Source organism: Tachyglossus aculeatus, chromosome 1, assembly GCF_015852505.1.
Source record: "Tachyglossus aculeatus isolate mTacAcu1 chromosome 1, mTacAcu1.pri, whole genome shotgun sequence".
NCBI classification, from domain to species: domain Eukaryota; kingdom Metazoa; phylum Chordata; class Mammalia; order Monotremata; family Tachyglossidae; genus Tachyglossus; species Tachyglossus aculeatus.
In genome coordinates this window covers 107,405,077-107,416,646 of record NC_052066.1, presented here as the reverse complement: position 1 = coordinate 107,416,646, position 11,570 = coordinate 107,405,077, and the positions used below count along the sequence as shown (strand labels likewise).

General features: G+C 59.5%; 1 protein-coding gene across 1 annotated transcript; it reads left to right on the top strand.

Moving 5' to 3' along the window:
- Positions 1 to 7,658: 7,658 nt before the first annotated feature.
- Positions 7,659 to 10,404, top strand: NKX2-2 (NK2 homeobox 2). The gene is made up of 2 exons (XM_038748661.1): positions 7,659 to 7,973; positions 9,712 to 10,404. Exons 1-2 carry the CDS (start codon positions 7,715 to 7,717, stop codon positions 10,329 to 10,331), a joined length of 879 nt encoding a protein of 292 aa, XP_038604589.1. The 5' UTR covers positions 7,659 to 7,714; the 3' UTR covers positions 10,332 to 10,404.
- The last annotated feature ends 1,166 nt before the right edge of the window (positions 10,405 to 11,570 follow it).

Here is an 11,570-nt window from a genome sequence, read left to right as displayed (position 1 = left end):
CCGTTCCACGCCGGCCCGAAGTCGGGTCGGGCCGGACCGAGCTGGGCCCACCCGGGCCGGGTGAAGCGGCTTTCCTCGCCGGCGCGGATCTCCAGCGCGCCGTCAAAGACCTCATTAAAGTGCATTTATCAAAGTCCTAACATATGCCCCCAGGTTGTACACCCCACACAAAGGCCCCGATTCAGAGGGAGTGAAATTCCAATTTCGATTTCAATTTTACCCCCTCAGGGGGTTGGCAGAGAATGGGAAAGGTGTTATCGTTATGTGGCTGGGAGCGAGGCGAAGAAGGAGGGGCTGCGGAGGGGGGGATGGGAAGGAGAGATTGGGGAAAGGGGAGGGCGGGGAAGAGAAGACACAACCTGATCCCCTGTGAGCTTTCTCGGGGAGCGGGAGGGCAGCCTGGATTCTCGGCCCTACAATTTTCCAATTCCGGTCCAGCCAGGGCTTTGGGAGGAGAGGGAGGTGGATGAGGGAACCCAGTTTCGACGGAAATCGGGGGAGACTGGATTTCTCGTCTCCTTGGCTCCCGGGGGCTGTCCGGCGACCCCCTGCTGGGTCCCGAGAGGGAGCGCCCTTCGCTTGCTGCTCCTTGGCTCTGCTGGAGGCCGCGGTAGCGTGCGGGGCCGGGGGGTGGGGAGAGGCTCGGTGGGAAATTGCTTGTCACTGCGAGCCGCGGGTGGCGGCCAACCAACCCCGAATATAAAGGAAAAGATCCAGCGGTGGAGACCGCAGATCCAAACTTCGAGGCACTGTCCAGCCTCGTCCCTAACCCTTACTCTGTTGTTGATGGGCCCTTGGGCCACAGGCCCAAACGCGTCTAAACGGGTCCGCCGTCGCCCCCAACAAGTGTTGAGGTCAACAGAACGAGAGATCACTTGTGTGTGTGTGTGTGTGAGTGTGTGTGTGTGTGTCTGTTGTAGGGGTGTGTGTGTTTGTCCGCCCCCTTCGGGGACTACGGGGCCGTGCTGTGCGGGTCAGGTGAATGCCTCCTGGGCGTGTGAGTGAACTCAGGGAGGGTGGGCATGAGTACGCTCTAGTCGTGGAGGGTGCGCGTTTCGTTCCTTGCTTTAAAATGTGAAAACCGTGTTCGAGTCAGCTCCACGGTGGCCTCTGTGGTGGCCTTCGCCGTCCGTCTGTCGGAGGCCGGAGGTCGGAGGCCGGACCCCGGAGGGAGGGGGCGGGGCGGGGCGGGGGGTGTTATACGAGAAGGCCGCACTCCAGCCCGCGCTGAAAAGGCGGAGGGCTTGCGTCGGGGCTACCTGTGAAAGGAAACAGGTAAACACTGAGACACCCCAGGGCCACTTGTCCTCAAGTGCAGCCACTTACTCTGTGTACATTCGCCGCTTCTTTTCAACCTCTTGTTCAATTGTTCAAATAACCCCGAGCCTCCGCCTGGCCCTGCGCTGTGCCGCCCTTCTCCCCCCCCCCCCCCCAAAACCTTTTACCCCATACCCCCTTCCCCCCCGCTCCTGTCTCTATGCTTGCCCCCTCCCGTGTTCCTGCTAAGGCTGCGGAGTTCCGAGGACGAAGGGGTTCCAGGAAGGCCCGAGCCGTCCTCCCTGGGGTGGCGAGGGGCAGATCGATCCACGGGCTTCTCGGGCCGGGCCTCCATCCCTCCCTCCCTCCCGCTGGAGCTGGGATTGCCTCTTGAGAGAAGGAAAAAATCCACTAAAGCCTCCCAACCCACTTCTACGAACCGAGCGCTGAACGCAAGCCCGACGCATCTCTGCCCACGCACATACAGACACCACAGAAACACTCAAATTTGTAGTATTTATTGAGAGCCTGCTGTGTGCAGGGCCCTGTTTTAAGCCCTCGGGAGACAATAGAATTAGAGACACGCTCCCTGCCCTCGCCCCCAGTCACACACACACACACAGACACACACACAGACACACACACAGACACACAGACACAGACACACACACACACACACACACACACACACACACACACACAGTTCCGGGGAGTCCCAAAAAGTCTCTGGGGGAGGAAGAGAGGAGATTGCGGCTTCAGGGCCTGGAGGAGAAAAGCTGAAGCGGGAAGGATGCCGACGGCATCAACGCGGAGCCTTACTCTCATTATGAAAACCCCGCGGCTCCAGCATGCGGGAGAGCCCCGGCCGACCTCGGGTGTCTCCAGCTCGTCTCCTGGGGACAGGCTAGGTGCGACACGGGTTAGGTTAATTCATTCAATCGTATTTACTGAGCGCTGGCTGCGCGCAAAGCACTGTACTAAGCGCTTAGCACCGTACTCACCAGAGAGCCGTGGCACCTTCTCTCCACGCACGACCCCGCGTGGGCACCTGGCCGAGTGAGGTGGGGAGGGGAGGGGAAGGAAGTCGGGCACCCACCCCGTCCCTCATCCCCATCCCTCCCGCGGTTTCCTCTTTACTATTTTCATTCATTCATTCAATCAATCGTATTTATTGAGCGCTTACTGTGTGCAGAGCACTGAACTAAGCGCGTGGGAAGTACAAGCTGGCAACATATAGAGACGGTCCCTACCCAACAGCGGGCTACTATTTGCAGGGTCCAACGCCCGCGCTCGGTTCCAGACTGTGAGCCCGTTGTTGGGTAGGGACAGTCTCTATATGTTGCCGATTTGTACTTCCTAAGCGCTTAGTACAGTGCTCTGCACACAGTTAACGCTCAGTAAATACGATTCAATGAATGAATGAGTGGAGAGAGGGATAGGTAAAGCGAGACGATGAGTGTGAGAGTGGGAAACTAGGTGTGCTTGAATGTGCGAGGTGATGTATGAGAGAATGTTTACGTGTGAATACCAGTGTGAATCTCTGGGATGCGTGGTGTGAATCTCTGGGATGCGTGGTGTGAATGCGCGTGGGAGTGTGCGGGTGTAGCGGATTGTGGCGGCGCAGTGTGGGAGCGGGAGTTTCTGAATGCGATCGTGCAAGCCGGACCGCGAATCCGTGTGTGAGATCGAGAGTGAGTGTGCGAGTAGGACCGTGAGGTTAACTTGACTCATTCATTCGTATTTAGTGAGCGCTTACTGTGTGCAGTGCACTGTACTAAGCGCTTGGGAAAGCACAATATAGCAATAAAGAAAGACAATCCCTGCCCACAGTGGGCTTACAGTCTACAGCGGGAAAGGGGAACTCCGGTTGTGTCACTATTGCTGATTCGTACTTTCCCAAGCGCTTAGTACACTGTCCTGCGCACAGTAAGCCCTGAATAAATAAGATTGAGTTGACGGGGTCCCTCCCTTCTCCTCCCCGGAGGAGCCGGCTCGGTTCCGGGGCGGAGCGGGAGCGTGCAGCGGCTTCGAGGCCTGGCCGAGCCGGGGCCGAACCCTGGGCCCCCGGGGCTGGGCGGTCGCTGAGGACTCTCAAAGGGCTATTGTCAGGGCTCCTTCCCGCGGTGATTGATTTCCAGAGGAGCCTCGGTTCCCGCAGGGAAATGTTTACCTCTCAGGTGGCCCTCGGGATGGGGGTGGAGGGGGGAAGGAGGAGGGGGGGAGGGGTAGGTCCGTCCTGACCCGGCCGAACTGGGGGTTGGGCAGGAGGCTGAGTCTGACTCGCTCCCTTTGCTCTTCTCCCCTCTCCCCACCCCTCAGCACTTGTGTATAGATCTGTAATTCTATTTATATTGCTGTCTATTTGGATTGGTGTCTGTCTCCCCCGGCCTCTAGACTGTGAGCTCGTTGAGGGCAGGATTTGTCTCTCTCTTTTTTGCTTTATTGTGCTTTCGTACAGTGCTCTGCACACAATAAGCGCCCGATAAATATGATTGAATCAACGAATGAACGCCGGGACCTCGGGGATAGAACCTGGCCGGGACTAGGGAGACCCAAGCCGGGTCCGGCCGGGTGGAGAGGGATGCTTTTCGACTTGGGGGAGGCGATGGGAAGCGATCCCCCTGCCGACTCACCCCTCAAGCTCCCCTCCCTCGCCCGAGCCAAAAAATAGCGACTTCTGCGGTGGGACTGTCCTCCCTTCCCCGCCTCCCTGGGCAGGAGACCCGGCCACCTTTCCAGCTCTCGGGGCGAGGATCCCGCGGCTGACTCTCCCGGAATTGCGGGGTTTAGTCCAGAGAGCCCTGGGGAGGATTCCCTGGCCCCGCTCCTTCCCGCATCTCTCTCCTCACCCCCTCTTCCCCGTCCTCCGCACTTCCCCTCCCGCTCCACTCGTCTCCCTTCCATCCCGCACCTCGGCCCGAGCCGCGCCCCCGGGGCGAGGAGGCGAGGAGGGAAAAGGGGGATTGCTAAAACGCGGCCTCAAACCGTTTCCCCTTCGAGAAAAGAGGGGGGTGGGTGGGGTGGGGGAGGGAAGGAGCAGAATCGGGGCGCCGCTGGGCGGGGGTTCTCCTTAATATCGAGGCCGGATTCGGCTCTGAATGAAGAGATGGGTCCATTGAGAGCGGCTGAATGCCATGACAACTAGCCCCAGCCCCAGATTTATTCCAAACAGTTAGGGCCCTTTGAAAGGGGGCGTCAATCACGCATTATTTCGCCACTGAAATAAATGCAAAAACCGAGGGCGGACAAAGGCTTCCAACAGGACCAGGACATTTGTCTACATTTCGCCCATTGTCCGCAGCTTAGCAATAGGTTGTATTTGTGTTTGCCCCGCTCCGACCACCCAGGATGCGCCGAGGACCCGCTCAGACCTGGGACATTGTCACCCACATCACATACGAGATGGGAGGCGGGGGAGGGGGCGGGGGCCGGGAGAACAGATAAACTGATCAACAATAATAAATCGCTGTGGCTGCGCCTTCCACGCAAGGGCCACGGCCCAGGTTTCGGTGGGGAGGCGAGACCGGCCAGGGCCCAGCACTTATTGAGCTCCCGATTTCGTGCGTGGGGAGGGAAGCAGGTGAATGGAGAGGGTGTAAGTGTGTTTGTGTGCCAGTGCAGGAGGTTCTGGGTTTGGGATGGATGTGTGGGCGGAAGGAGTGAGTGTGGATATCAATGTACGTGTGTGTGCGTGTGTGTGCGTGTGTGTGTGTGTGTGTGTGTGTGTATTTAGGGGGAGGTTGGCTGTGGGCCAGCTCAGAGTAGGGTGAGGGTGGGTCAGGAAAGAGTAGCTTGTGTGTGTGTGTGTGTGTGTGTGTGTGTGTGTGTGTGTGTGTGGTGTGTTTATAAGGAGGTTGGGAATAGATGAGGGTGAGTGGGTGGGTGAGTGGCTTAAAGGGAGAGGGGAGGAGAGTTCTCGAGCTTAATCTGGCCGCCACGGTGTCTTCCAAACAGCCGGCCACCTGACTGCCCACACACCTCCTGGCACTATGGCGGAGGTGGGAAGCGACGGGTAACAGGCGAGCCCCACCGTTGTGCCCCTCGTAGCATCCGTCGGAGCCGAGGCTGGCACGGCCCCCAAGGCGGGGCGGGGCGAGGCGGGGCGGGGAGGGAGGCGAGGGGCGGGACGGGCCCGGACGGGACGGGACGGGGCGGGGAGAGAATGGGGATTTCGCCCCATCCTATTCCGAGCTCCAGTCCATTAAACCCGTCGCTGTAAAGAAAGTCACGGGGCTGGAAAGAAGTAAAAGAGGGAGTGAGGGTTTTCGGGAGATCCTGAGCCCATCCGACCCCCAGCAGTGTGGGTGGAAGAACTCACTGATCCACTTCCTTCTCTCTTGCTTTCTCTTTCTGTTCCTCTGTCTCTTCTTCCTCCTCTTCCTCCCCTTCTCCTTTCCTCTGCCTTATCCTCCTCTTTTCCTTCCCTCCTCTTTTATCCATTTCCTTTTCTTCCCTCTTCCTTTTCCTCTTCTTTTCCTCTCCCTTCTTCTCTGCCTCATCTTCCTCTCCTTCCTTCCTCCCTTCCTCCTTTTCTATCCATTTCCTCTTCCATCCTCTTCCTCCTCCTCCTCCTCATTTTTTCTCTTCTTCCTTCTGCCCTTCCGACACCTTCTGCCCCGAGCTCTGGAACGGACTTGGCCCAAAGGGAGGCCGGTCGTGCCCGTACTCCCGGCGCACTGGCCATTTTTCAATGAGGATTTCCTTCCGAAACAGTGTTTCAGGGAGAAAATCCCTGGTTTTTTCTCAGGCAATTTGAGAAGGGGGGACTGAATGGAACGGTTGGGTTCATCAGAGGGGAAATTACTCTAGAACCCAGTGTCGTCCTGGAGTTAGCGCTCAGAGTTCACGTTGAAGAAGCTTGAACAGAACCGATTGTCTGTGTCTGAAAGAGGGGGAGGGGAGAAAGGAAGACGAACGAAATGAATTAGTCCTCGGCAAATAAAGGGGGGGGGGGGGTGTCTTCCTTGGGGATAGGGTGGGCGACAGAGGGCTCGCTCCGCCCGCCAGGCCGGGCTATTCCGGAGCGAACTAGAATCAATTACTTGCCTGTTTAATTTCTAGCCCTCGTCCTTAAGCCTCAACCAAAATATTGACCTAGGAGGTTTACATAAGTTGGTCTCTTGCCATCTGAACAGCATCTTGTTTAGGTAGCCTCTAGGAATTCGAGAGAGAGTGACAGAGGAGGAGGAGAGAAAGAGAGAAGTGGGTGGGGGGAGAAAAAGAGACAGAATAAAAAGGACAGAGAATGATAGAGAAACATAAACAAAGACAGAGAAAGAGTGACAGAAAACCGAGACAGACGGAGAAATAAGGAGATAGACACTGAGAGAGAAAATGGACACAGAGAATTGGAGGGAAAAAGAAAAGGGAGAGGGGAAAGCAGAGACAGATAGACTGGCACAGTCAGAAGGACGGAGGGGGAGGGAGAGAGAGAGAGGGAGAGATTTCCTCCTCTTCTTCCCCTTTCCTCAGAGCGAATCGTTCCGGCCCCGTCTCTCCCGAGTCCCGGCTGGCCGGGAAGCAATTGAAAAAAGACGCAAACGGGGATATTTTCCTTCCCCCTTTTCTTTAAGAGGCAATTTGTTAAAACGGCACTTTCAAGTGTGTAGAATATCATGCTACTTGGTGGCTCTTTGTATGTAAATACCGGGTAAAAAGGCTCTTCCGTCTTGGCAATTAATTGACACGTTATACCACTCATCATGTGCTAGTGCACCAATGGTTTGGAGCGCGGATCTCCCCAAAACCCACAATTTCACATCTGCAAACACTGTCTTCATCCACTTGACTTCCAAGACCCGCCCACACGTGGCCAACCTTTTGCGTTTTTAATGTCTCTTTTTTTCTCCCTCTCCTTCTGTCGCTGTCTCTATCTCTCACTCTCCCTCTCTCGCTTTCTGTCTCTGCTCTCTCTCTCTCTCTGTCTCTCTCTTTCTTCCTCCTCCCCCACCCCCCGCTTTCCTCCCCCCCCCTTCTCTCCCTCAGGTTCCTGGTAGACCCGGACCAGCCGTATCCAGACTCCCAGCAGCAGCTATGGCTCGTTTTCCCGTCGCCGCCAGCCACGGCGCTCAATCGTGCCTCCGGAGCCCCTAGCCAGCCGCCCCGGGCCCTTCCTGGAGTTACAAACTATCTTCCGAGTGCAGCGGCCGCGACTGCCGGGCATCCCTCTCCTCTGCTGCCATCCGAGCCCTCCGGGGAAAGAAAGAGGGAGAGAAAAAGCGAGAGCAAGAGAGAGAGAGTGCGAGCGAGCGAGGGAGAGAGAGATTTCCTTCAACCGCTCGGTGTCTTCTTTTTAATAAAACCCACCTTCCCCCTCCTCCCTCCCCCACCTGCCCCTTCCCGTGTGTGTGTGTGTGTGGGTGGGTGGGTGTGTGGGTGTGAGTGTGTGTATCTGGAGAAGTGCAGATTGCCAAACTGGTGCAGCACAAGTTCTTACCCGAACGGCGGGGCCCAGACCATGTCGCTGACCAACACAAAGACGGGCTTTTCGGTCAAGGATATCTTGGATCTCCCGGACACCAACGACGAGGAGGGGTCGGCGGCCGAGGGGGCGGAGGAGGAGAACGAAGGGTCGGAGGCCCCCAGGAGACCCGGCGGGCTAGGGCCCGGCGCCCTGGAGGCAATACAGACTCTGCCCCTGAAAGCCCCCTTCTACGACCACAGCGACAACCCATACACGCGCTGGCTGGCCAGCACCGAGAGCATCCAGTACTCTTGTGAGTAGGGAGCGCTGCCCGCTCGCTCTCCCACCGGTTGGGGAAGGGGCAGCCCCAGTCCAGACCTCCACCCCCCATCCCTACCTCACCCACCCACCCACCCCCTCCGCCGCCCCTGCCTTGCCGGGGATTTGGTTGTGGTCGTTATCTAGGTTGCGACTGCCATCGTGGTGGAGGCTGCGCTTGGGGTTGAGGTGAGGATGGTGGGTGAAGTGGTGGTTGTGGTTGCCAAAGCGTTTGACGTGACGGTTGGGGTTGCGATTGCGATTGAGGTGTTGTGGTTGTGGGCCAGGCTGCGACTGTAGTTGAGGCTGTGGCTGCGATTGCGGTTATGAGTGAGGTTGCGGTCGTGGTGGCGGGGAGGGGACAATTTCAGTCCACCGAAGCTCCCAGATTCTCAGGAGAGGGGTTCTGGAGGAAACACTGTCTGCAGTTTCGAGATTTATTTTCGGATCCCGCATGGATAGGAAAGGGGGTGGGGGCAGAGGGCGGGTGGGGGGGTAGGGGATGTGTCCTTCTGGGTTAGTGTTAGGAGAGAATGTGTGTTTGGAAGGAAAGGCTCGCTGGCTGTGGGTGAGTGCGCGCGATATCGATATTTGAGGGTCTGAAATGCAGATGGATGTCCCCGGAGATGCTATAAATAGCCCGCTGGTTGTTCAGACAGAGGCCGCTTTGTGCGGCTCCGGGTATCGGTTGGTTTAGAGACGGTCCAAAAACACAAAACACAAAACAAAAACTGCCTTAAACGGCGGCGCTGATCAATGCCCGGATTGTCGGTTTATTCTTTAAAAACCAGCCCACGTCTCTCCAGGGAGGAAATCGCTTAAGGGCGCCCTACACCCCCTCCAGCGAGTCCCCAAGAATCGCTTCCCGGACCTTCTCCTCCTCCCCTCCGCATCCCTGGTCCCGGGAACCCAAGGGTCCCGTCCCTAAGCCCCGCAGCCTGCGGTTGGGTCGATCAGACTCTCTCTCAGGGGAACGGGCTTGGGTGTGTGTGTGCGTGTGTGTTTGTGTATGTGCGTGTGAAGTCTGTGAGTGAGGGTGGCGGGCGGGGGGGGGGACTCTCTCTCTCAGGGTCAATCAGGGGTGATGGCCGGGGAAGGGGAACGGGGTCTCCCGGGCTCAGAGGGAATCGGGATAAAGACCCCCCTCTCCCTGCACCTTCTCCCCCGGGAGGACCCGACGAGGGGTCCGGGGCGACGGATTGGGGGTCCAGAGTCTCTTGGGCTAAGGGGGAATCGGGATAAAGACTCCCCTCGCCCTGCACCTTCTCCCCCGGAGGGACCCGACGAGGGGTCCGGGACGACGGATTGGGGGTCAAGGGTCTCTTGGGCTCAGAGAGAAGCGGGATAAAGACTCCCCCGCCCCCTGTACCTTCTCTCCGGGGGGACCCGAAGAGAGGTCCGCAAAGGCGGATTGGGGGTCCAGGGTCTCTTGGGCTCACAGAGACTCGGGATAAAGACCCCCCCCCCCCCCCGCGCCCTGCACCGTCTCTCCAGAGTGACCCGACGAGGGGTCCTGGACGACGGATTGGGTCTCTTGGACTCGGAGGGAATCGTGATAAAGACCCCTTCTCTCTGCACCTTCTCTCCGGGGGGACCCTCGTCGGGAGGGGTCCGGGGAGGCCGGGGAGGGGAGGCCAGGGGCGCGGCGCGGGGCGGGGGGGTCCCGGCCGGTCCTCTGACGGGCTTGTGGGGTTGGGGGGGGTCCCCGCTCCCCCGCCTTCCCCTCCCTGCAGTGCACGGGCTGGCGGCCGGGGCGCCCCCGCAGGACGCGGCCCCCAAGTCCCCGGAGCCGTCGGCGGACGAGTCGCCGGACAACGACAAGGAGGCTCCGGGCGGCGGCGGAGGAGGTGGAGGAGGCGGCGGCGGCGGTGGAGGAGGAGGAGGAGGAGGAGGAGGAGACGCGGCCAAGAAGCGCAAGCGACGGGTCCTGTTCTCCAAGGCGCAGACGTACGAGCTGGAGCGGCGCTTCCGACAGCAGCGGTACCTGTCGGCGCCCGAGCGCGAACACCTGGCCAGCCTCATCCGCCTGACGCCCACCCAGGTCAAGATCTGGTTCCAGAACCACCGCTACAAGATGAAGCGGGCGCGGGCCGAGAAGGGCATGGAGGTCACGCCCCTGCCCTCGCCCCGCCGGGTGGCCGTGCCCGTGCTGGTCAGGGACGGCAAGCCGTGCCACGCGCTCAAAGCTCAGGACCTGGCGGCCGCCGCCTTCCCCGCCGGCCTGCCCTTCCCCGCCTATAGCGCGCAGTCGCTCCCCCATATGCAGTACAATGCGCAGTACGGCTCGGCCGCCGGTGGCCCGCAGTTCCCCTCGGCGCACCCCCTGGTGCAAGCCCAACAGTGGACTTGGTGAGCCGGGGAGGGGCCGGGGGCCAGCTGGGGGCGGCCAGGCTGGCTCTCCTGGAGGACACGAGGGGGGTGATTAGTATTCGTTATCGTTATTATTATTATTATTATTAATTATTATTATTATTATGTTGATGGTGATGATGATGATGATGATGATGATGATGATGATGATGATGATGACGGAGGGTCCGGCTCGCTCTGCTGGGGCTGGTCCTTCGGGTCCGGAGAGGGACGGGAGGGCGGCCCGATCGGGCTCGGGGATGCGCCGTGTTTACAAGGATTTCGCGCAGAACCGCCCGTGGAAACTCCCGGAGACCCGGGGACGTTTCATCAACCGCCCCCCGGGAACGAACTCCCCTCTCCTCGTTCCCCCTCTTCACCCCCCCAAACACACAGACACACACACATACACACCCACACGCGGAAACAGCCCCTCCCGCCCCACCGCCCTTGTGATTTCTGTCAAGTCTGTCTGTGCCGTGGAGATGTCGTCCGTCCGTCGCCGTTTGCAGCAAGCGGAGCGCCGGAAAAAACCAACACCCACCCCCCCCAAAAACCCCAGGAGCGCGGGGCGAGTTTTATTGGGTTTTTTTCGAAGGAAACTTGCCCGACCCCGCGGCTGAGACCCGTGAGCCACGCGGGAGCGGGGTCTCGGCCCTGGAAGGATTCGGCCTGCCGGGCTGGGGGCGGGGGGAGGTCCGGGAGGAAGGGTGGGGGGTGTCTTGGGATGCCTCGGTTTTGCTGCTGAAAATCCCGGTGGGGCTTGTGGCCAAAGGATCCCTCAGGCGCCCGCTCTCCCTCCTTCCCGCCCAGTCCTAGCCCTCTCCTTACCCCCCCCCCCCCCCCGTTTTTGGTCCTCCGTTTTGGGCGTGGATGGAAAGATTTTCCGAATTGGAAATGCGAACGTGGAGGAGGGAGAAGCCCGCCTCGCTCAGCTCCCCTGGCCCTGGAAAACACCCCGGCCCGGGGCGGGCCGGCCGGGCGAACGGGAGAGCGGGCCATGTTCCGAAGGGACCCTGTGTGCTGGGAGATTTTCGATTTTTTATAAGAATTTTAATAAAAATGCTGTGTTTCACCCCCCCGCTCTCTTTGCCTTTGTCGCCAATCGGGGACGCGGGGGTCGCCCCGAGACGAGCTTTCGAGGGGCGAGGGGTTTGGGTGGAGGGTCCGAGAGGAGCGGGATGGGGAGGGGAGGGGGTTCAGGACGCCGCTCGGACCCCGACTCTGGCCGTCCCCAGGGCTC

Excerpts from the sequence above, each read along its gene's own strand:
- NKX2-2 (XM_038748661.1), top strand. The coding sequence starts at position 7,715 with ATGTCGCTGACCAACACAAAGACGGGCTTTTCGGTCAAGGATATCTTG. Across the intron at positions 7,974-9,711 it reads CGAGAGCATCCAGTACTCTT|TGCACGGGCTGGCGGCCGGG; the intron begins GTGAGTAGGGAG and ends CCCTCCCTGCAG.